The sequence below is a fragment of the Chelonoidis abingdonii genome, chromosome 9 (assembly GCF_003597395.2).
Source record: "Chelonoidis abingdonii isolate Lonesome George chromosome 9, CheloAbing_2.0, whole genome shotgun sequence".
Taxonomy (NCBI): Eukaryota; Metazoa; Chordata; order Testudines; family Testudinidae; genus Chelonoidis; species Chelonoidis abingdonii.
This window is the reverse complement of record NC_133777.1, coordinates 6,228,613-6,253,515: the sequence shown is the minus strand read 5'-3', so window position 1 is coordinate 6,253,515 and position 24,903 is coordinate 6,228,613. Positions and strand designations below refer to the sequence as shown.

The 24,903-nt window shown below is 51.0% G+C and overlaps 2 protein-coding genes across 2 annotated transcripts in view; one reads left to right on the top strand and one right to left on the bottom strand.

The window, feature by feature from the left end:
* FAM83G (family with sequence similarity 83 member G) overlaps nucleotides 1-14,912 on the bottom strand; it is a 36,134-nt gene extending 21,222 nt beyond the window's left edge. The window contains exon 1 of the mRNA XM_032762731.1: nucleotides 14,424-14,912. Coding sequence (XP_032618622.1) covers nucleotides 14,424-14,912 — 489 coding nt within the window. The remainder of the gene's footprint in view (nucleotides 1-14,423) is intronic.
* Nucleotides 1-24,903, top strand: part of SLC5A10 (solute carrier family 5 member 10) — a 90,974-nt gene that overhangs the window by 48,437 nt on the left and 17,634 nt on the right. The window contains exon 10 of the mRNA XM_032762732.2: nucleotides 23,737-23,844. Coding sequence (XP_032618623.1) covers nucleotides 23,737-23,844 — 108 coding nt within the window. The remainder of the gene's footprint in view (nucleotides 1-23,736; nucleotides 23,845-24,903) is intronic.

The window sequence follows — 24,903 nt, the reverse complement described above, 5'->3', positions numbered from 1 at the left end:
TGAGGTAAGCGCCACCCAGAGCCTGTACACTGAATCTGCTCCCATGCCCCAACCTCCTGCCCCAGGCCTGAGCTCCCTCCTTCCTGGAGTCCACACTACAACTCCCTGCTCCAGCCCTGAGCCCCCTCCTTCACCCCAACTTCCTCCCAGAGCCTGCACCCCCTACTCAATCCCACTCCCCTGCCCCAGCCCAGAGCCCTCTCCCACACTCTGAGCCCTCTCCTGCATCCCAAACCGCTCATCCCTGGCCCCACCCAAGAGCCTGGGCCCCTAGCTGGAGCCCTCACCCCCTCCTGCACACCAACCGCTTGCCCCAGCCTGGTGAAAATAAGTGAATGAGCGAAGGTGGGGGAGAGTGAGTGATGGAGAGGAGCGGGATAGAGTGATCCAGGGCGAGGCCTTGGGGCAAGGGGCCAGGTCTGGGGGCATGGCAGGAAGGGGCAAGGATGTTCGGTTTTCTGCAATCAGAAAGTTGGCAACCCTCGTCTGCAAATGCCTTACCTCTTGCTGTTCCCAGAAACACCCAAGATTCCCATAGCCAAAGAATGTCAGAGGACAAAGCATTGCTCTCTAATGCGATCCTCCAAGAGATGAGGCCTCCATGTGTTAATTACTCAGGTCAGGCCAGGCCTCAGCTACAGTTACACAGCTTCCCCTCTTGGTTTAGGTGCGTCTTTCACTCTGCAGTGGGGAGGAGGGGAATAGGAAAACGTGGCCGTAAAGCCACAGACACTGGCCAGATGATTTAGGGTAGCATTTCCCCACAGGCGTGTGGCGGAATTTTTTTGAAAAACGACATATGAGAACAAAAACCCTTCCCTTGTATTTTGGTTCGTGTTGGAGCTGGACTCTAACATCATTCATTTTACTGTCCAGACTGTGAATCGCAAGGGCGGTAAACAGCTTAAAGCAAGATAATAAGAGGGTGAATTGATTTGGAGACAATATGGTGACGTGCCTCAAAATAATGCAATGAAAGGTGTCAAGGTTGGGAACCATGGACTTAGAGCTGGAGGTAAGATCTGCCGTGACGTTACCTTCCTTTTTAAAAGCTGACTCGGCTGCAAGCTGGCAGTGTTACTTGAAAGTCGCTGGCAGTTTATCGTAGTTACAAGGGTTCACACCTGGCTGCTCTGTTTAATCTGGTGCTGCGATTGAGGAGAATTTGTGCAGTTTGGCTCACTGGGAAATATACACTGGATTGAACCAACCGTTTTTTGTGGCTGGAAAGATGCATGTGTTCCTTCAAGCAGGCTGTCTAACTACTGCACGTCATGGCTGGTTGTGTCGCGTCCTGCGGCCTGGCCTGTTTTGTTTATATGACCCACCGTGCTGGTTCGGATGCCATTCCCTATGTGCAAACAAACACACCTGTGAGTACCCTGGAAAAGATCCAGGGTGGGGAGCTGACTCCCCGCTGGTTCAAACAGACCCTGGGGGGATGAGAGTGAAAGCCACCTCAGGGGGCGGTTCCACCCCACGGAGGTGTGTGCCCAGGGCCGTCCTTAGGATTTATGGGGCCCTACGTGGTATTATTAAACTGGTGCCCCTATGCTGGATGGTAGCCAAGCTCACAGCCTGGTGGGGGAGGGGGAGAAGGGACAAGACAGCAAAGGATAATGAGATGCCCTGCCTGCCTCATGGTGGTGGAGAGTCACAGTTCCCCGCAGAGACTCCCATACCCTCTCCCTCATGCAGAATGGACATGAAGAAAGTACCTAATTAAAAGCACTAAAATTTGGGAATAAAAAATGTCAGTCACAGGTTTTTTGATATGCCCTGAAGTTTGTCAGAGATTTATTTGCAAAAACTTCGTAGTAAGGGTGAGTCAGCTGTCCTGCTGAATACAACATTACATATAATGGAATACATGATGCAGCTCTTCTTTTTTACATTTTCTTAATCAGTATTTCTAAGCTGAATTTATATTTTAAATGTACTCAAACCTTAAGCCAGCATTCCAGATTACTACATATTGAACTCATTGAAATAAAGACATTATTTTAAATTAATCAGAGAGGTTTAGTGTATTCATAATAATGTTCATTGCTTTTAGAAAAAGGGAACAGTAATTTACTTTGTGTGATCTCCATAACAAGAGACATGGTTATGAAATTTCACCAACTTTTAAAAATATGTTTCCAGATTTAGGTATATACAAGGATTTTAATGTCTACTAAGGACTTGATTCTTGCTGGAGGTTCTTTTTTAAAACTAGTTCAGGCGGATAGTCGAAGTAAAGAAGGAAACTCTTGTCCGCTATCTGGAAGGGAAGGACTGTTGTCCCTTTAAGGGCTTCTCCAGTGGGAAGTGGGGTAGAGGTTGGTAAGGATGGACAGAAAGGACAGGAAGACTTGGAAGCACTTTTTTTAATCATAATAAGTAATTATGTAATATTTAGATAAGGGAGGTCTTTGAAGGAATTTATTTAAAAAACTTGTATGTTGAAGATCCACACATTTAAGGCTAAATGATTGTGCATCTAAAACTCTATGCAAGCAATTTTTTTAGAAATGTGAATTTTATAATCTCACCACCCACTAATGAAATATTTATTTAAAGCAAAATTTTAAACTAAGGTCCTGTAGACGACATGTCGTGTAATAATACATTAAATGCACAACTGTTTTGTCAGATAGTCAGAAACGACAGTATAAATTTTATTTGGGCATAAGCTTCGTGACACTGATGAATGGGTTCTAGCCACGAATCTTATGCCCAAATAATTGTGTCTGTTGAGGTGGCACAAGGCACTCGTCCTTGTCTTTTGCCTGATACAATTAACAGGACTACCACTCTGAAACCTTCAGTATAATACCTAGGTGCAAATGCCTGTTAACATGCTTTATCTACCCCTTGAAATGTCTCTTTAACAGTTTCAATGTTGTGCTAATAGGTCTGGCAGGCTGGAGGTTTTTTCACTTTTAACTACTAGATTCCCTCCCAAGGAAGTCTCACCAGGCTAAACAGCCATCTGTGGGAGCCTGCAGGAAGGATCAGAACAGGGATAGGAAAACAAGAGGGTGGACACTAAGACCCAGTGGTGCCCCCAAATTTTCAGGTGCCCTACGCAGCTGCCTATGTTGCCTATGCCTAAGGACAGCTCTGTGTGTGCCCATATCCAGTGAGGGCATGAGCTGTCATTTTGGGGGGTCAAGAAGGAGCCGGGGCAGGCTGCTGCGGCAGGGTTGAGCGGTAAGGGGCAATGCTGCTGGCGTGTATTGCGTGTGCAGCATTACTGTGTCAATAGCCATGGGCCGTCATCTTTGTGGCTCCAGTCCTGGCATTGGAACGGAGAAGTTTGCTGTTGTGCTGGGCCTGGTCTTGTTGTGTTCCATCCAGTCACGCTGACGTGCAAGGGCAGAGCGAGCAAATCCGGCCAGACCAGCGGTGAGCTGGGCCTGCTGGCTTGTTTGTTCAGTGGCGAGGAGCTCTGCTGCTGCAGCTGCATGACTGTGCTTTGCCCTCCGGAGCAGCGACGTTACCCGGATCTTTAAACGCCTCCTTCCACAAGGTCATTTTAAACCCTGAAGCAGCACTCGGCGTAGCTTTGCTTGAGCTGTCCAGAGGAGAGTAGCTCACCTGCCGTGGTCCCTGAGTGCTGGCAAAGCCCTGCAGCTGGGCTGGGGAGAATTCCCTCGGTGCAGGCGTTGCACAGGGCATCCGTGTGCCCGTCCCCTCACGAGCCCAGGTGCAAGAGAGGTGTGTGTAGCTCCAAGTCCTGCAGGCTTGCCATACTTTGGATCAGCTCCCAGCCTCAGTAATGCTCGGGCATTTGCTTCAGCCTCTGGAGGCTTGGCAGGGTACACGACGGAGGCTTACTGTCACATTGTCCCTCCTTCTTCTGGAGCTGCGAGTTGGCGTGGCACAGAATCTGACCCTATGTCTGTCTGGGAATTCGCACCCTCCAGCAGGGACTGATCTGAGGGCTGAGCTCGGCAGAATAGCAGTTGGAGCTGGATGGGGTTTGTCAAGTGACAGGCAGGGCGAGGAGAAAGCGCAGCCGAAAGCCATTAGGGATCTGTTCAACCGCCCGGCAATGCAGAAAAGTCAAGCGGGGATAGGAGCCTGGATCAGACCCATGTCCACTGGTCCAGAACCCAGCCTCTGAGAGGGCCAGGCCCAGGTGGTGCACAGAACCCTGCAGTAGGCGCTCGGGGAAAGTTTCCTCTCACCCCTAAACATTACTAGCTGGTGTGTTGTCTCTTGTCTGCTGAATACCCCAGCATTTATTTTGAGCAGGGGCGGCTCCAGGCACCAGCACGCCAAGTGCATGCCTGAGGTGTCAAGCCACGGGGGGCGCTCTGCCGGTCACCGTGAGGGCAGTTGGCAGGTTGCCTTTGGTGGCATGCCTGAGGAGGGTCCGCTGGTCCTGCGACTTTGGCGGACCTCCCGCAGGCGTGCTGCCGAATCCGCAGGACCGGGGACCTCCCACAGGCAAGCCGTCGAAGGCAGCCTGCCTACCGTGCTTGGGGCGGCGAAATACCTAGAGCCGCCCCTGATTTTGAGGCTCGGAAATTTTGGAGCCTGAATTTCCCATGAGGCTTTGCATGCTGCATGGAGAGAGGCTATTCTTTCCCAGAACCATTATAGATGGCACACATGTCAATCACATGTCAAACAGCTGATGCTCCACCTTCATTCAACTCAGCTGCGAAAGCTGCGCTGAGGTGCCAGCTAAAACTGGGAATCCATTCACTTCCTTGCCCGGCACACTTGGGAATTCTCCTGCGGTTGCTGTGAGTCGGGATGCAGCACAGAGGTGCTGAGGAGTGAATTGGTCAGCTCCTGATCTGGTTCATCACTTGCAACACTTTACTTCTCTGTCTCCTCGGTTATTCCTAGGAGGCTCTGGGTTTGGTAACTGCTTGTAGGAGTAAGAACAGAGTTGCTGGGCGTAACATGGTTCCCCCCACTCTGAATGAAGTGTGAGGCTCCGATGGGAGATCATTTGTTTGAGCTGGACAGTGAGACATAGCTGTGATGGGAATAGATTGTCTGTGCACCAAACCCAGACACACATGTTGAGACTAAGAGAATCCCTGGAATGTTTTCCTCATACAGGTGGAGGAGAATCAGAATTATGCTTGGCACTTATATTGCACCTTTCATCCAAGGCTCTCAAAGCAGCATAATTAATTTAATTAATTTAGCATCACAGCACCTCCGGCAGGCGGGGAAGTTTGATGATCATGATGGTATAGATTAGGAAACCAAGGCACAGAAAGCTGAAGTGACTGGATTGTACAGCATGACCTGATTTCCACACCCTGGTTATGTTATCTAGACTGCACTCCCAGGTGGAGTTTGTTCTGTTTTATGAATGGGATGCTATGCTGGGGTTGCCTGTGATAGCAAGGCACTGGTTCTTTCCCATCCTCTGCTCCTATGTGGGCTTGCACCTCCTGCCCCTGCCAAGTCATCTGGATTCACTGTAGGGCTGCTGAGTGCAGGAGCATTTTAAGGGTAACTCAAGGAGACATTGGAGGGAGAGATTTTCAAAGGAGCTCAGCATTGGCCTTCATCCAGTGGGAGCTTTGCCGCTGACTGCAGTGGGAGCAGAAAGAGGCCAATCCCGAGCAGGTTTGAAAAAGTCACCCTGGAAATCTGCCTCCTGCCCGTTGCTCCACAGAACCGTGAATCTCCAGGCCCGGGGCTTGTGTGCTCATGGCTGTTAGCACTGCAGCAGCTCCAGGGTGGCGGGGGCACTGCGGCTTTGCTTGGGGAGTTCCCCGGGGGCATGAGTGCCCTATGGTGATGAAAGGCATGAATGCGAGAACATTGCAAAGGCAGACCGAGCAAACCTGGCACCAGAAACAGTGACTTGGGCCTGCGGATTTGTTTGTTTGCTTGCTGTTTACTCAGAGGCGCAGGGCTCGGCTGCAGCTCCATGGCTGCACTTTGCCTCCGGAGCAGGGACATCACACGGATCTTTAAACACCTGCTTTCACATTCCTGCTGGGGAACTTTGCCTTCAGGAGCAAGGAGAGTTGGAGCAGAGCTCCCAGGAGGAATGGAATCTGGGTGTTTCACTCACTTCCAGGAGACGTTAGGGTGCACACCCACCTCTCATTGCCCCGTTGGTGACTGGGAGTTGCTGTGAGAAGGGAAATGTAACGCTGGGTCTTTTACTGCAGACATCAAAAAGAATAATTTACAAATGTGTTCTCCCTTCTCATTTACCCAGCCCTTAGCAAGGTTCAAAGCCCTTTATGAGCACCAGTGGATGAACCCACCCATGTCCCATGTGGTAGGCAGGGCAGTATGATGACTCCCATTTTACAGATGGGGAAACCGAGGCAGAAGGGTTGACTGCCTGATTTGCAAGGCTATGGAGCCCTCCTAGCTCCCGTTGACTTCAGTGAGGTATGTGGACTTCTGAATATCAGGCTGCGAACGGCTTGCTGAAGGCTGTAAGGTGCCTCAATGTCAGAGCCACAATTAGAACGGATAGGCCCTGGTTCTCCTTTCACTTATAGGGGTTCAAATCAGGAGTGGCTCCATCCCAGTTAATCGAAATGCATACTGTAAATGATGCCAGAGCTGGGAAAATTCCCAGTCCTGTGTTACTCCAGCATGATGTGGAGCCAGAACCGCCTGTGTCTTAAGCGCAGCTCTAACACTAATTTCCACATAGTCTCTTTATGAACCTAATCCCTGGCCCTGAGATGCCTGAAGACCTTTGAGGATATGGGCCTTAGCCTCTCTGTTTCACTTCCTCCACGTGGAACCTGAGACCGTGGAAAACAGGGATGCTAAGAAGTTAGCAGCCTCCGAGTGTTAGCTGCAAAGGGTTTTGAAAATGAAAAGAATGACGTGAGTGCCAAGGAATAATCACATACAGAATCTATAGGGTGGGAATCGCCTTTAAAAATAAAATCAACAAGAAACAAGCCCTACATGATGCAGGCCCCTTCGAGTGACTGCTGGCCACGGGCAGTGGAGTTGTGATGGGTGCCACCAGGCAGCATGTGTCCTGGGGTCAGCATGTCGCAAGGCAGATGCTATTTCCAGCCCCAACGGAAGCTCTGTCCTATCTCCTCTTTGCTTGTTTCTGAAGGCAGGAATCTGAAAGAAGGTGTTTCTCTCTCTCTCTCTGCAGAGGCAAAGTCGAGACACAGAGCTGCAAACCCCCCAAACTCTTCAGTACGTTCTGGTCAGTTTGCGTTGTCCAGGTTTGCTGACTCTGCCCTGCCACAAATAGTAGGGAACCATCTGGTCGGTGAAATCGATTGGCTTGTGGGATAGCCTCCCATGGGACTCCCGAGGGATCTAGAACACCCGGCTGAGCAAAGCCCTAGACAATGTGCTGTAGGGAACAACTGAGGTCCAGCTGCTAGGGCCACGAAGCAGGACTCGGGAGACCTGGCTCCATAGTGTTCAAGGCCAGGAAGGACCAGCAGATCATCTGGACTGACCTCTTCTCTCTCACAGGTCATGAAATGTCACCCAGGTACCCCTATATTGCACCCAGTAACGTGTGTTTGGCTAAACCCCATCATCCAGAAAGGACAGCCAGTCTTGACTGGACAAGTTCTATTTCTGCCACGGACTTGCTATTGAACCTTGGGCCAGTCATGGCCCTGCCCTGTGCCTCAGTTTCCCCTTGTGAGTTCTTGCCCATTTAGCTTGTAAGCTCTTCAGGCAAGGATTGTCTCTTGCTGCGAGTTTGTACAACGTAGCCTAGCACAAAGTGGGGCTCATGCTCACTTTGAGTCTCCGGACGCTGCTGCAAGACAGATTATACAAGAACCATGATTGCAATTGGGTGTCGGCAGGGGGTGGGTGAGGCGGCCTAATAACATATCATCCCCATCCCCCATTCCTGTGGGAGTTCAAAAGCACGAGATCAAACCCTGCTCACAGCTCCACCCACGGGAACCTGTTGAAATCAGTACCAAAAAGGCAAAAATTCAGCTGCAGGGTTTAATCTGCAAAAAATGAAGTCCTATGTGCTAGAGGACACAGGAGGCCGGCCTCTGTGCTGATTACAGCCCTTCCTGAGGAGTGGGAGTGCCTGCTCCCAGCACAGGCTGCTTCCCCAGCTCTGGGGGGAAAAAACGTCATCCCTCCCCTTGTAACTCGGATAATCATTTAATCCCCTGCAAAGGGACCGGGCACTGTTGCCTTCCTGACTTTGGAGCATTTGACAATCTAAAAGCACTATACTGGATCCAAAGCAGTGGGGAATCGGACCCTTTGCACACAGTGACTTTTCCCTCTCTTCGCTGGTGTGTCATCAAGACAGTTCCCCCCACTGAAATGCTTTCAGCTAGGTAAAAACCCTCCCTAGAGGAGAAGGAGAGCCCTAGATCCAAGCCCAGACGGTCTCTACTCCATAGCAGATTCCAACTGGATCTGTCTTCCCTCAATCCCAACTAGTTGGTGAGGTATTTAGAACATGCAGCTGTGCAGCATTTTTAGCTGGATCAGGTATTGAGAAACTATGGGGTGTTTATATAGGTTTCCAGCTCACAGTCCATCTAATGGACTTTGCTGTGTCACATACAAATCCCGTGCCCATCCAGGAAGCACAAGGGAGGTCAGAATCATTTCAGGGTGCTTTGATCAACCTGTGCACTGTGGGATCATTTTTTTTATAGGGGAAATTGGAGTTCTTATTAACCTACTTTCTGCATCATCAAAGACTAGCGTTTGGGCCTGCTACCTGTTTATTTAATGACCATATATTATCAGCTCAGAGTAAGCACACAATTAGAACAATAATGTGTTGGGAAAGATGTAAGTGGGATGACTAATATTAATAATCGCTGTCCCTTCTCTGGTACCTTTCATCGGTGTCTCACAAAATGTTCTGCAAACAGTAATTAATTGAACCTCATAACTTCCTTGGCAGGTGGAGAAGGTTGATTATACCAGATATGAACCAAACCTGGAATCTCTAATGCAAACTCTGAGGGCAGATTCAAAAAACACTTCCTACGGTTTTGTTCCAGGCCAGTATTGTCAATATGTTCTGATTTCAGCTCTGCTGGAGCCAAAGTCTTGTGAAAACAACTGATCGCTTGAGAATTCCCCCATTTGAGATGGGAGCACTCCTGAGCCAGTGAGGTTTTCAGCTGGTTGGGGTCAGAATCTCATGATAATAGTCCGTGAGATTTCAGTGCCATGTCAAAACTCAGGTCTGCTTTAATCCTGGCATGTTCTTGAACCTGAATCCTGCCCTAAAACTAATCTGAATAGAGCCTCTTTATCTCATGTCTATATTATCCCCATTGTACAGATAGGGAGGACTGAGGCACAGCAAGGTCATTCACTAAGTCACTGGAAGAGCTGGGAATAGAATCAGGGGTTCTGTGTTCCTTCTTTTGCTTTAATCACTAGGGATACTCCCACCCAGAGACAGGAACAGAGCTCAGGCATCCTGCCTCCTCATCTTTTTCTCCTTTTGACCATTCCAACTATCTCACAAAACTATGTTTAGTCCCTAAACTCAGCAAAATGTTTAGCCATGTAGGCCCTGATCCTGCAGACACCTACGTGAGGGCTTAATTTTGTGTTTGTAGGATTTAGTCCGGATTCCCTTCCCTTCTCATAACCACTCGGACAGCAGTTATCTACCAGGGGTACGCATACCCTTGGGGGTATGCAGAGGTCTTCTGGGGATACAGCAACTCATCTGGATATTTGCCTAGTTTTACAAGAGGCTACACAAAAAGCACTAGTGAAGTCAGTACAAACTACAATAGAGTTTATACTGTTTGTAATGCTCTATAGACCATACACTGAACTATAAGCACCATATTTATATTCCAGTTGTTTGATTTTACAGTGATATGGTAAAAATGGGAAAGTCAGCAGTTCTTCAGTAACAGTGGGCTGGGACATGTTTGCATCCGATGAAGTGGGTATTTTCCCACGAAAGCTCATGCTCCAAAACGTCTGTTAGTCTATAAGGTGCCACAGAGCTCTTTGCTGTTTGTATTTTTATGTCCAATTTGATAAGCAAGTAGTTTTGAAGTGAGGTGAAACTTTGGGGATACGCAAGACAAGTCAGGCTCCTGAACGGGGTCCAGTTGGCTGGAAAGGTTGATAGCCTCTGCACTAGACAACATTGCCCTGCCTGCGCTTAGCACCCAAAGGGAACGCATCCCTGGCCTCAGACTGAATCAGCCCACACAGATGCACTTAGCCATGAACAAGCTCTGTGAAGCTGTAGTCAAAATAGCTGGAGTTTGCTTCCCTCTCTGCCAAAAGAGATTTTGCTAAGTAAGAAAAATCCAGTGGAAGGGGTGTTTGTCCTCCTGGCGTCACATAGTGCATGCAAACTAAGCTGATGGCTGTGCTGGCGTGTGTGCCCGACCTGCCCCAGTAAGGACGTCAGAGGAACTTGGCTCTTCTGTACACAATTAGCAGCCCTGGCATTTTGCTTTGGTGTTGGGATTTTTCTCTTTTTTTAGTTCTGAATGGGCTAAATGTGCTCAATCTCCAAATTGCTGCTGGGCTCAGGGTTCGGTGCTGAGTCTGCAGGAAGGATCGCTACCCGAAGCCAGGGAAAGAAAGGCAGCTGTGCTTCCCAGCTGCTTAAGAGCCAGATGCAGGCCAATGCCCTTCCAGAACATGAAGCAACAAGCTGTCGGCAGGAGACAGTCACGTTGGATGTAATAGGAAATTCCAGATGATGTAGGTAGAATGCCTTGTAGCACTTTTTCCATTTCATCATGGGATGACCCAGATGATATAAAGGCAGCACCTGGACAGTGAGATGAAAACCTCTGAAGCTAGAAAGCAGCAACCGTGGGGATGGCAGAGAGAAGGTCACACCTGGCTAACTTTGTAGAGATAGCAACTAAAAACTTGCTCTACAGCTGATGGAGCTGCTACACCCCTTTATACCAGGTCAGGATCTGGCTCATACTCTCTTGAGTGGCATAAACAATAGAATGACTAGAGAAATCTGGCTACTCGTAGACTCCTAATAATCCGTGTTCCTTTTAGAGCACCTTCTGTCCTAGGATCTCAAAGCACATCTCAGAGGGTAATGAACAGAACCTCACAATGTCCCCTGCATGGGAGACTATCCTCATCAGCTGGGGAAACTGAGGCACAATGGGGAAGTGACTTGCCCAAGGTCACACCGGGAATCTGTGGCACTGCTGGAAACAGAACCCAAATCTCCTGAGCCCTCATGCTCTACCTGAGCAACTGGATCACACTTCCTGTCTCTCCTACTCCCCAGCCCCCTCTGAACAAATGTTGCTCCCCAGCTAAGTCAATGTGAAAGGCGCTGAATTGGTATGATGTTGCAAAAGGATCCCCCTCCCCGCCAGGCATGCATCTCTCCTCCGTCTGGAGCAGGGATTTCCATGCTGCCAGGCTTCAATGCAGCCACTTTCTTTCCCCACTCTGGGACCTCAGTGTGCGGATGGGGCAGCGGTGGACACGGCCAGGCCCCCACAGGCGCTTGGTCCATCCCGACACACACAGGGATGGCGACAGGGAGGCGGCTGGACAGCAGTGGCCAGCGATCGTGATGTCAACGAAACGCAGCGTCGGCGTCCCAGCCAGGCAGGCCACCTCCAGCAGCCAGATGAAGGGGACTGGGCTGGGGGAGGACAGGGGCCCAGCCGCACTCTGAGTCAGAGGCCCAGGGAAGGAGTTGGAAGCGACGAGAATGCAGAGCCAGCAGGGAGTATATGAACCAGCGTCAGGGACTACAGGCCAGGCCCCAAGACAGGATGTTCTCATTGATGGCTGCCTGTGTCCGTTCATCTCGTATTCCATCTCCTCCTGCTGCATCTACCACGCAGCGATCGAACAGGTTCAGCGCACCCCCCGGCTAGGCTCAGCCTGCGTCACAGAGTCAGGGCGCAGGTGGGCGACCGCAGTCCATGTTCCATCAGGGAGGAATGCTGGCTCAAAGCCGTCCCTGGCTTCATGCTTGGCGCCTCCTTGGGCGATCGCGACCCTTGGCCAAGGTGTCAACTCATCTGCCTGGCCCTAATGCCCTGCAGAACGCTGGGCCACGCGCCGCAAGCTGGGATGTGACTGTGCACGAGGCAGCCCTGGGGATCAGTAGAAGTTGGAGGGCCTTGACCTAGCCCTGCATCATGTGAACAGAATGCTGCCCTGGCTCCAAACAACGCTGGGGGCATGGAGGGCCAGGCCAGAAAGCTTTGTACCGGGGCGCAGGACAAAAACGTCTCTTGGATCAGTCTCCCGAAGCCCCAGCTTGTGCCTTTAAAGCCGAGCATACCAGGGGGGATGGGAAACATTCTCCCCTCGTTTTTGGGTTCCCTCAACCAGCCCTTCCTTACCTAGGAGACCCCAGCTTGGCTGCGACGACAGCCAAGGGGGATGAGAGGGGAATTAAGCCCCCTCTTCCCCCCACCCCAAGCCAGGCTGAGGCCCACTCAAACGCAAAGCTGCTCCGCTACCGAAAGCACATCCTGAGTGAGAGGTTTGCAGACTAGTTTAAAGATGGCTCCCCTCTAAACTGGTTTCAGACGCTGTTTGGCTGGCGGCGTGGACTGATCACGGCACGTCTGAGAGAGCGTGGCCCTGGAAGCACCTGGCAGCCCGCGTTCAGAACTGGTTCAAACGTGTTCTCAGATCACGCTTTCTGCCTGCTACAGGGCCCGCTGGAGACCCGCCCTCTCCAAATACACAGCCCTCTGGCGACAAGGGCCTGGAAGAGACACTCGATGTGCTTTGTAATTGGATGAAGATTGGCTGTTATTCCAGTTGGGATCTAAGGCATCAAAGAAGCTCCCTGACTTGCTCTTCTGACTGAAAAGCAAGCAGGCAAATGCACAGGACAAGATCACATCAGGATGCAGGGATGTGACCTCTGTGGCTGCTGATCCCCAGTGTCCGTGTGGCACACATGGGGCAGCCTGCAGAGAAGGCTCTGTGTGTACATCTCAGATTACTCCTGCGGGAATTATGTGCCACTGCGCACCCGCAGAATTTACGTCCCCTGCAGATTTCTTTGCTTTCCTGCAGAAAAATGACTTTCTGATGTGGAAGCAAAGAGAAACCACAAGAGTGGTCATGCAGCACTCCCCAGCAGTATGTTTTGGATGCCCAGGGTAGCCAGCAGAGAGGTAAATCATTGTGGGGTGGGACTGGGGAGGGTGGGACATCCTCTTCCCCTGCACAGCATCTGGGGCCAGGTCAGACCCACCCCAAGACTTCACCCCTGGCGGAAGGAAGCTCTGCAAACTTTCCCCCACCCAATTCCTTCACCTATCGCTCCTCAGCTGTGGGGGACGGATCCCTGTACTGGGAGCTGCTCCCCCATCTGCCCAACCCCCAGGTATCCAGACCCACCTCATAGTGACACCCTCCTGCTGAGCCTCACCCTCCCCGCACTCAGAACCCCCCCCCCCATGAACCCCACTCCTCCTTCACCTGAACCACCCCGATGAGCCACTCGGATCCCCACCCCACCGAGCCCCAACCAGCTGCACCTGGATCCCCATTCCTGCTCAATCCTGGCGTTAATTCAGAGGGGCTTTCCACACTCTGGTCACAGGAGGCCCTCAGTACACAGCTCTCATTTCCTTAAACATACCTGTTCTACCTGCTTCCACTACCTCCCCCATCCCGATCACCCTCCCTCTGGGTGAAGATACTTCCCAGACCAGTCCTCCATCTCCGGATCACGACTTCTCCATTTGCCATTCACTGCCCTCCACCAATATATTGTGGCTAAGTCTATCTCAAGGTCCTGATCAGAGCGTTATTAAATGCTAAGACACAGCAAAGCAGCTCGTTCTCATTTTTGCAAAGGTTGGACGTAATCAGCTGTTGGACCTTTTCCTTGGGGTGGGTCTTACCAAATGTCTGCTGCAGAAAGGGGGCAGATACTGTTTTTGATCAAACGTTCCTGGACTGTGCAAGCCTCTAATCAATTTTGCATCATCTGTTTACCAGATGCAATTGACTAGGACTAACAGGAAGACCTTGGGCCAGATTCAGCCCTTATGTAAGCTGGTACAATGCCAACAGTCTTCACCTGTTCGCACCAGGGCAAAATTTGATCCCTTGTACTTTGCAGAGCTGCGTGCAGTTCCCCGGGGCCCTGGAGATAATTATCTGGAGAAGGCTGATACCTTGGGCTAGGAGAGCGATAGCAGCTCAACTAGTTTGCATTTTCTTAGTCCCACAACCTCTGGGTTGCCAGGGCCCAGGGAGGTCAAAGGAAAAATTCCCATTGTTTCCAGGGGAAGCTGGATCAGACTTCCAGCTCTTTCCCTCGCCTGGGGCAGAATCTGAGTCATAAATGTGGGTGTGAAGCTTAATGGGGAAGAACAGATGATACACCAGGCTGGCCCCTGCAGTCATCGCTTAGCCAGACCTCCCTTGCAGGGCACTGCGTGGCTGAGGAGGACTTTGGGGTCTGGCCCGCTCTGGATACCTGAGTGAACTCCTGCCCTAACGATCGGCGCACATCTCACCTTCTGAGCCTGGACAATCATCTTCCTGACCACCTCCTTGATGTGCGCTTGCCCGTCGATGGGCGGCTGCATGTACACCATAGCCCTGGTGACCCCCCGGTAGGCGACGGTCTCAGGCCAGCCCAGGTCCAGCTGTGGGATGGAGCGGTCGGATCTCTGGGGCCAGTACTCCAAGGAGGGTGCCAACTCTCCCTCGCCCCCTTGGCTGGTGCAGTCACCATTGCTGTCCCCACCCCCGTGGCGTGGGATATACTCCGAACCCGGGTCATACGTTTCCAGCGACGCCATGATCTTTTTAAGCTCCAGCTCAGAGAGGAAGTCCCGGATGTTCTCTTCCTTGAGGACCTTGTAGAAGGCCTCTGGCCCCTTTGAGACCAGGGCTTCCAAAGCCAGTCTCTGCTCCTCGCTGTAGAAGAACTCCGGCTTGGACTCGCTGGATCTCCAGTTGACATGACTGTCATCCAGACACTGCACCTGGGAGAGAGCCATAGCCCCGGCAAACAGTCAGAGAGTGAAGGGAGCTGGCGACACCAGTGAACGCTAGACTCTGACAATAAATAAGGAGTCAATTATTTCCCAGGTTTTAAATAACTTCGCTTTTTTTCTCCTTCTTGCGTTAGACACAGCAGCGGGTCCCCCCCTCCCTCCTCCGGCTGACTTGGCTTCTCCACAAAGTGCTCCCACGCTCTGCCTCAAATCTCCTGCCTCTTTGGCTATTTCTGCTCAGGAGACACTGACTTGGTTTCTCATTTACTCATTGGCTCTGGCCAGCCCAGGAGACCTCCGTGTGAGACAAAACCAGAGAAAAACTGATTCTTCCTCTGACTCCCAGGTCTCCGGTGCTGTAAGCCAGGTGACCGGCGACTCGTTTGCAAGCACAGGTGCTTTGAGAGTGGCACAATTCCTTTGAATCTTCTACCACCAGATCCACTTCCCTCTCACTGCCTGCCCTTTCCCACGATGATAATATAGAACAGAACAAAATAAAATACTAAGGAAAATAACAGTTTAAAAAAAATCCAGAAAATCAGATAGGCAGCAGCCGTAGGGGTGTCTCAGTCTGATTCTTCCTCTCTTTATTTCTCTCTCCCTTGATCTGAAGTTCTCCGAATGGGATCAGCCGTTGTGTTTCCCTGCAGCAAAATCCTGCCTGTTGCTGCCTGATCAGTTTCTCCAGGGTTCCTGGGGCTGGAAGCTGGATTCTTGCAGGGCTCTTGCCGGTAGGCAGTGTGGAGATGGACAGGTAACAGCAAGAAGGGAAAAGAAAAGGGAAAAAAAACCCAAAGTGATTCATAGCTCCGCCCTGCCCCACCTGCAATCACATGCTGCTGCCTTCAAACATTCCCAATATCTGCCTAGGTCATTAACTCCTTCAGCAGTGCACACATGCCTGCAAAGCCAGCCCTGGGCGGGAGGAGGACAGGAAGCTGATTCATCAGCACTGCACAGCGCAGCTCCCAGCACTGCTTCCTGGATCTTGCTTCCCCAAGGCAAAGGAGAGGGGCTGTCTGGGGCTTTCGCAGTTCGTGGACTGCAAGCTCTGTGGGGGTGTTGGTATAGTGCCCACCTGTGGTCCTAGAACTACCATCAGCTCCTGGAGCACTGCCACTGCCTAGCCTGACTGGCTGAGCATGCTGAACATTATCCTTTGAAATGGTTATTTGAGTGGAAAATTGGGGGTTTGAGGACAGGATGGTTTTGAATTGCCATGAAAACAAAGCAAAGCCCCCAAACCCAAAGTGTTTTCAGTGGTTGGCAAAAAGTTTTTGGTTTTCATTTAAAAATATGAAAAATCAAAGTTTTCTGCAGATCCCAGCTCCACTCCATTTTCTGACTGGCTGTAATTGTTAACCCTTGCTGTACCAACTACTGCCAATCCTGGCAGCAGCATTGGAACCCAGGGCTGACAGTGCTAACAGGATGAGTCCTTGCCAGCTGAGCTAGCAGAGTACCTCCCATAGCTAGTAGCTGTAGTAGACTTTTATCTTTTTAGGTGAACCAGCCTCTAAGGGGGTGGGGGGCAAGAAGTTCATGTGCTTCCTAGAACTTGCTGCAGCAGAGTAAATTAAATGAACAATTGGGAAAAAGAAAGACAAATACCCAGGCTTTGTTAATAGACCGGGGCAAACCAAAAGCGTCCAACACACCAGTCCCTTTGGAACTGGTCACTCTAAACTCTGCCAACTCCCAGGCAGCAGTTCTCAACCTTTCCAGACAACTGTCCCCCTTTTGGGAGTCGGATTTGTCTTGTGTATCCCAAGTTTCCCCTCACTTAAAAACAACTTGCTTCCAAAATCAACATAAATATACAGAAGGGTCACAGCCCCCTAGTACTAAAATCACGGCGTTTCTCATTTTGTCTGTATGAAATTGTAGTTTGTACTGGTTCACTATGTAGCCTATTGTAAAATGAGGCAAATAGATGAATTGATGTGCTCCCTGGAAGACCTCTGCATACCCGCAGGGTACATGTGCCCCTGGTTGAGAACCATGCCCTGAGGGGTTTCAAGAAACAGAGGCCAGTTCTCTCACCAGTGTAAATCCAGGGTTCTTCCATGGCGACTTATGCTGATGTGATTCCAGCTGACAATTCACAGTGGTGTCAATCATTTTGCTCATTGTTCCAGGATAAAGCACCTGCTCTACCAATGAAGCCAGGGCTGCAAAGATTCTAGTGTCAGAAGTGAGGCTCACGTTGCATCACACTGCGGGGCCTGTCCAAGTGTGGCACCCATATAGTGTGTGACGAGGGACCAATGCTTTGCAAGAGTGGCAATTGCCCGTGGCTGGGGCAAGGGGTATTTCTCATAAACCCACAGCTCCACTGGGAAACCAGAGCACACGTGCACATTCTGATTTATTCTAGGCTGGCAATGAAGAATCTGTTACCGGAAGGTGGTGGTGACGGTTTGAGGAGTTCTGGTGTCACATCTGATAGCCTGAGCCCTTTGAAATAACTCACCAGCTTAAAGTGCTCCCCAGTCAGGTCAATAAGACTGTCTTGCCCCTCATTCAGAAGATTGGAAATCCAGGCTCTCGTTTGCTATTTGTAAAACGGGACGGGAATTACTTCCTTTCAGCCTCTCTTTGTCTGTATTCGGTCGTTAGGCTGTAAGCTCTTTGGTGCAGGGGCTTTCTCTGTACAGCGCGAGCACAGTGAGCCTTTGATCTCGGACGGGGCCTCTCAGTGCTACCTTAGCCCAAATAAATAATATCTAGCTGTTACAAAACCACCTTAAGACAATACTGTAGCTAGTGTCGTCGTTATGGGATGCCCCTGTTTCCCTTGCAACCCCGACTCAGCAGGGCTCCTTGAGCTCTTTGGGGCCGGGACGGTCTCTTTTTTATAGGTCTGTGCAGCACAGAGGATGTTAGTAGGCTTGCACGTGTGGTTTAAAGGCACGTGCTTAAATCTCTTACTAAATCAGGGCCCTGCGTTTCTTGGCCTAGGCTGGTGTCGCCGAAGCTGTTGTAATTGGGTGTACAACTTTGTTTGAGTGCATTGGAGCTTCACTCACGTGAATCAGGTCTATATGGAGCCCTGTGGCTTTTTGGCTGCACTGAAAATCCATTATAGGGACAAATACTTTTTAGAAGGGTGTGTGTGGTTTAAAACACTGACATTAATACATGTGAGAAAGCTCACAAGGTAGATGATAGCATGCCTTTTATTGGACCAGCTGCTAAGGGGAAGAGGGATCCACCAGGACATAAAACCTACAATGGGGTCACATGGTCTTGGGGAAGGATCTATTTGAAGGAAGCATCAATAGGAGAAGACGTGCACGGTCCAGTGGTCTGATCCCCAGCTTGTGTAAGGCAGCTCCGTTGACGTCCCTGAGTGTCTGGCCCTTAGCTTAAAGCTTGAATGTACTGTACTCTGTGGAGTTCGTTAACCCAGGATGCATCTGGTGGTATTCTTAATGATTTGTATTTCCGTAGTGCGTAGGTGCCCAGGCCACGGGGCAGGGCTGTGCTCTGCAGACACACAACATGATAGGCTGCCCCAAAGCCCTTGCAGTCTAAGACAAGAGACGGCAGGTGGACACAGGCAGAATCAATGAAAGGGGGTCTAAGCGCACCAGCATCCTAGCAAGTTTCTGGGAGGTTTCATGGCAACGGAGGGGTGTGAAAGAGGATAAGGAGATGGCCTTGTGGATGTTTAGAGGGTGCTCTGCCCAGGTGGGGAGGGTTTGAAAGTTGGACAGACATCTGGACTCAGGAACCCAGTTCTACATCTGGGGGTTCAGATCACCACTTGAGGGGCTAACCCAGTGGTCCCCAACCTTTTTGTGGCCAGTAGCACATTCATGTTTTCAGAAGAGTGTGGCAGGCACCAACAATTTTTCAAGGCTTATTTTGTATTTGTACATTAAATAATACGAAAAACATCATATTTAATATTCTTCCCATTCTGGGTTGAAATAATACGTACGTCGTCTCTTATTTGAATCACTCATTTTGGAGCAAAATGTTAAAAAAAATAATAAATTGCAAAGCACAAGAAAACAGCAGCATCAGTGCAGGAAGAATACTCACACCCAGGGCAGGCTCCAGGCACCAGTGGAACAAGCAGGTGCCTGTGTCAGCACATGCTACGGGGCAGCATTCGGTTCATTTTGCAGAGGCGGAGCACGGTGTTTTTGTTTGTTTTTTTGTTTGGGTTTTTTTGGCGGCAGTTCTGGGCAGTGCAGGGAGAAGCCTGAGAGAAGCTGTGCAACCTGCAATCCCGGAGTACTCTGTCCTCAGCAGGCGGGGGGCCCTGGCATCTCTCCCTGCTAGGCACTAGGCGGGCCCCGAGCCTGCTGGGGACAGTTCTCTGTGCCCAGCAGGCGCGGGCTGCAGCTTCTCTGCAGCCCTGGAGTTCTCTGTGCCCGGCAGCCCTGGTGTTCTCTGTGCCCGGCAGGTGTGGGGCCACGGCTTCTCTTGTTGAAGCCGGAAAGAAGCTGTAGTCCAGCGCCTGCCGGGGACAGAGAGCACCGGCGCCTGCAGCCTTGGAGTTCTCTGTCCCCGGCAACCGCAGGGCTGCGGCTTCTTTCCCCTGCTGAGCACTAGGCGGGTGCACATAAACGCCCCGGTGGGTGCCATGGCGCCCACGGGCACCACATTGGGGACCACTGGGCTAACCTGTTCACTGGGTAACAAAACACCCATTTGCCTATCTGGGCCCCTTCCCTTAGGTGTCCGTGAGTGAGAATGGAGCCCATCCAGGCTTTTGTGTCCGCAGTGAAGGATCTGGGTTGGAAGTCAGTGGAGCTACACCACTTCCTGGCCCTCTGTTTGGGTTCAGTCACCGCCTGCCCCTGTGTGGGGACCCAACCTGCCCCCTTTCTAATGGCCCCATGATCTGGGCTGTGGCCTGTTTGGAACCGTCCTGAGTTCAAGTGTTTGTCAGGGCTCTGAACGCCTTTGCGTGGGGTTGTTTCCTACAACCACCAATTACTTCTGATGATTATTTTATTAGCCACCTACTTGGTAGGGACGAGTTAAATCCGTGCCAAGAGCCAGGGCGGGCACCCACATGGCTGGTGTGGCCCAGATGAGTGCTGTGATCAGGCGCCCTCCACCCATTTCTGCTGGGCTGCCGCCTTCACCCATCGCTGGCTCAGCTGGGCTCTGCCTCTGCTGGGTTTGGGAAGGGAAGTTGTCAGTCTGTGCTGCTCAGCTGCAGCTCAGGAGTTAGGTCCTCAGGAATCAGGAGTAGTAGGATCTATTTTTGCCTCCTAGGGATCGATACCCCTGACCCAAATCCAGGGGCAGCGCGTAGCTAGCCCGAGGGAGCAAGACAATGCCCTTTTAGTTCAGCATGGGGTTGCTCACCCGGGGGCCTGGTCTAGTGCTGAGGACATAACGCATCCCGCTCCCTGAATAGTCTCCTTGATCCTGCCCAGTTGAAGTCAATGGAAATTCTAGCACTGACTCCTCAGGATCAGGCCCTTAAATCCTTCCTCCTGCTTACCCGCATCCGCTTCGGCTCACCCTGCGCTGATTACAGCCGAGAGAGACAGCCAGGGCTGCTTTTCCCTGGGAGCTTCCCTGGCTCCAGGAGTCCAGGCCCCAGGTTTGAGAGCCGCACGACTCTTTCAGCAAACTCAGACAGAGCTGACAAATGGGACCAGCCTTGGGTGATGCTAATTAGAGGATAGGTCCATTTGATTATTCATTAGCTTTTCATCTGAAACAAAACTGGAAATTGCAAAGCGAAGCATCAGTGGTGAGGGGCCTGGGATCTGTTCTTACCTTCGCCACTGACGTGCTGCCTGACCACGGGCATGTCACTTTGCCTCCCTGCACTTTAGAGTCCCCATCTGAAAAATCCTGGGCTATGGGGAGGCTTCGTTAACTCCTGTTTGCAAGTCACTGTGGTGAGAGGAGCTGTGGGTGAGCAGAGCATTATTGATGCTGCTGTTTCATTACTGGAGCTGGACTAATACTAAGGTAGCACTTCGCCCTTCTAGAGTGTCGCTGGCCATCCAAGGAGCTCAAAGCCCTTTGCAACCAGTAATTAAAGCAGTTTTTCACAGACGAGGAAACGAGCAATACAGCAACTTGCTCTTGAGCACACAGCAGAGTCAGGACTAGAACACCAGGTTTCCTAATGCCCAGACCCACCCCAGCTCTAACCACTATGCCATCCTGCCTAGCCTGGGTTTGCTGGCTACAGACGGCTTGTGAGCTGCAGAGTCTGGCTCCGAGTCTGCTCACCTGCAAACGGGAGGGCTTACTTAGCTCAGGTTTTCCCACTGGACTCCAAGATGAGTCGGGCCTATTCTGTTCCTCTTATTTCTAACTGGCATCTATGCTGCTGCTAGGTCAGTCCTGCTGGGCTGCCTATGTTACCCCTACCTGAATATTTTGGGCCGGTCTGTATAAGAAATGCTGGGTGTTGTGGAGAGGAGGAAATGGCCTCTTTGCAAAAGTCCTTTAAACAGTCTGTATGAAAATCTGTCATGGGCTGGAAGGATGGAGACCTGTCTCTGCCCTGCCACTCTGGTTTGCTGGAGAGGCTTGAATCCAAAGGCCCAGTCCAACCATCACTGATGTTGCTGGGAGTGTCTCTAGGTCAGGGAGTGGCTGAGGACCATAAAGGGGCGGTGGAAATGCATGTGGACTAGTCCCTACCTCTGCTGAAAGGATTAAGAGGCGCGAAGCAGTAGATGGCTGCACTGATATTTACGCCCTTTGTTCCTTTCCGTCGCTTCGGCTCTGTGACTGCAGCAACGATAAACAAAGAGTCGGTGCCCACGTAAACCCCTAAATAATTCACTCACAGGTGCTGGGTGCTGGACCCTTCGGGCCTCTCTCCTCAGAGTCACGATGGGAGCTGCTGGGTGCTGATTCGGTTCCAGTGACGATCACAGTGCCAGGTTGATGTCCCAGCCGTGACGGTTTTGAGGCAGGACATGGGGGGCTGTAATTCTTTGGTCTAATTTTGGTGGGTGGGTGCTGGAGGCCCGTGATGTGCAGGTGTCATAAACAGATAGCTAAGGGTTAATGTTTCTTTTACCTGTAAAGGGTTAACAAAGGGAACCAAACACCTGACCAGAGGACCAATCAGGAAACCAGATTTTTCAAACTTACGGGAGGGAATTTGTGGTGTTTCTTGGTCTTGGGTCTTGGCTTTCTGTGCTGCTCTCAGCTATGAGAGGATCTATTTCCATCCTTCCTACGATCTTCTGTTCTCAGTTGTAATACAAGGTAGCTAAAATATAGTCTTTATAAATTGTTTGCTGTGTTTGCATCTGGTGTATCTGCTGGTGGAGTCTTTGTGTATTTTGGCTATATAAGTAACTTATTAAAGTTGTATTGTTTTGGATAAGGCTGTTTATTCCTTTTCTATTGTTTATTCATTTTCTATAAGTTTGAAAAACCCTGTTCTTACCCATCTAGATTACAGAGAAACATTATTCTTATTCTTCGTGTCTTTTTTTTTATTAAAAGTTTTGCTTTTTAAAGGACCTGTTGATTTCTTTTTTCAGTGACCCACCAGGAAATTGGTGGGAGAAAAGGAAGACAGGGGGACGGGAAAACTGCTCTCTGTGTTTAACTCTCCTAGTGTCCCAGGGTGGGAAGAAGCTAAGGGAGAAGAGAGAGAGAATCTTTTCTGTTTCCTTGTCTTTGGGTTTGTCTCTTTGTGGAAGAGAGGAGATCATGCTTCTTGGTATTGTGATGTAAAGAGGTTCATCAGTACTCTCAGGTTAGCCAGAGAGGAAATTCCTGGGTGGGAGGAGGTGGGTGGGAGGGTGTGTTATTTCCCGTTTGTTAGGAGCAGGCATTGAGTCTTGATCCCAACAGGGAAGTTTTGGGGGACCCAAGTGTACCAGTCACTGAAATTCCTGGTTGGTGGCAGCCTATCAGATCTAAGCTGGTAATTAAGCTTAGAGGCTTTCATGCTGGTACCCAATCTTTGGGATGCTAAGGTCCAGATTTGGGAATTATACCATGACAGCAGGAGGTTGGACTAGCTGATCTGATGGTCCCTTCTGTCCTGAAACACCATGACATTGGCAATCACGCCGCATTCTGCCAGTCCGGGTCGTAACGAATGGATGGAGTGATGCTAAAGTGGGTCAGGAGAGTTCTGGAGGGGACCAGGACGGCTCAGAAAACTGTTAAGAGGCCATTGCCTCTATCAATGACGCTTATCTGCTCCCTGTCGTCCCACTGCCATAGTAACTGAGCACCCCACAGTCTTTCCTGTAATTATCCTCATAATACCCCTCTGAGGCAGGGCAGTGCTGTAATCTCTATTGTACGGAGGGGGAAACTGAGGCCCAGCGAGGCGAAACAACTTACCCATGGTCACACATCTGTGGCAGAGCAGGGAAGTGTCCTGCAGGCCTTCTAGATCCTAGGCTAGTGCCCTGAACCACCAGGTCATCCTGCCTGTCTTTCACCGCTAAGCTTCTGGTTCAAATCCAGCCCAGGTCAGTAGCGACCAAACGTTGCTATCCAGTGGCGGAGGTGGGGCTTGGTCCAGTTCCCAAAGACAAGAGTCTCCATTACCAAAACGCTGATTGGTAGCCCAAGGTGAAACAGATTCTGGGAAATGACACTTCACCCTCCCTGACTTTGCAGGCATTCCTCTGGGCAGGGCTGATGCCCGTTGGCGGGGGAAGCTTGCTTGGTAGCTGCTCTGCGGGCAATCAGGACCCAGTTCTGCTCTCAGGTCCGCTGCTGGAGCTCCCGTGTGGTGCGAGCCCTTCTGGAGGAAGGGTTTTTTCTGGTCATACTGCAGTTCCCTTTGCCTGTAACAGCTCTGCAGCCGGGTGCTCTTGGCGGGGTCGAGCTGCTTCTCTCTGTGTCGTTGCAGACGCCGTCAGCTGCGTCGATCCCGACGAGTGCGTCCGAGTGTGCGGGTCCGAGGTGGGCTGCTCCAACATCGCTTACCCTAAGCTGGTGGTCGAACTGATGCCCAGTGGTAAGTCTGGGCCATGCTACCGGCAGTGCCAGGCCATGCTGACTGTCTTGTGGATGTGTGTGTGTCAGGGGACCTGGGGGGCTGCTTCCCTTTTCCAGCAGTGGCCAAGGGAGCTCTCCGCCAACAGCAAAACCACCTGGCGGCCTTGGGGCTTCCACCGGAGGGTTCCAAATGAGGAAGCGGAAAGCGTGACAACGGGGAATCAGTGGCCGTTCCAGCCCCTGGCAGGATTACAGCAGTGTCCTTCCTAGGCACTGATAACAGTCGCCTCTTTGTTTCCATTGCTGCAAAACCAGAAATAAGCACCCAGTCAAACCCAGGAGGACGACGTGTGGCGGGGGATGGGCTCCCTCCCATAGTGAGGTCAGCAGTCCCTTGGGCGAGCCAGGCCAGGAATCGGGGGAACCTCACGCAGCTGGAACAATAGCCTATGTTTGCATCCAGAACCCTTCCTTTATCCCCCTTGCCCCTCCCTGGCCCTGGCTCTTCTCTCCCTCCAAGGACGTTCCACCTGTGTTGCACTGATTCTCACTTCGGGGGAGGAGGTGGGCCAAGTAGCTGGTTTATAATACCTGGCCCTACAGGTCCCAGTCCCCAAGAGGGCAGGTTAGCCTGTCACTCCTTGAGGGTGACATCCAGCACCATGGATGCATTGGCAGGAACAGGTGTCCAGTCAGTATATAAGAACCCATTGTCATAGAATTATAGAAGATCAGGGTTGGAAGGAGCCTCAGGAGGTACCTAGTCCAACCCCCTGCTCAAAGCAGGACCAATCCCCAACTAAATCATCCCAGCCAGGGCTTTGTCAAGCCGGGCCTTTAAAACCTCTAAGGATGGAGATTCCACCACCTCCCTAGGGAACCCATTCCAGTGCTTCACCACCCTCCTAGTGAAATAGTGTTTCCTAATATCCAACCTAACCTCCCCTCCACTGCAACTTCAGACCATTACTCCTTGTTCTGACATCTGCCACCACTGAGAACAGCCGAGCTCCATTCTCTTTGGAACCCCCTTTCAGGTAGTTGAAGATGGCTATCAAATCCCCCCCTCATTCTTCTC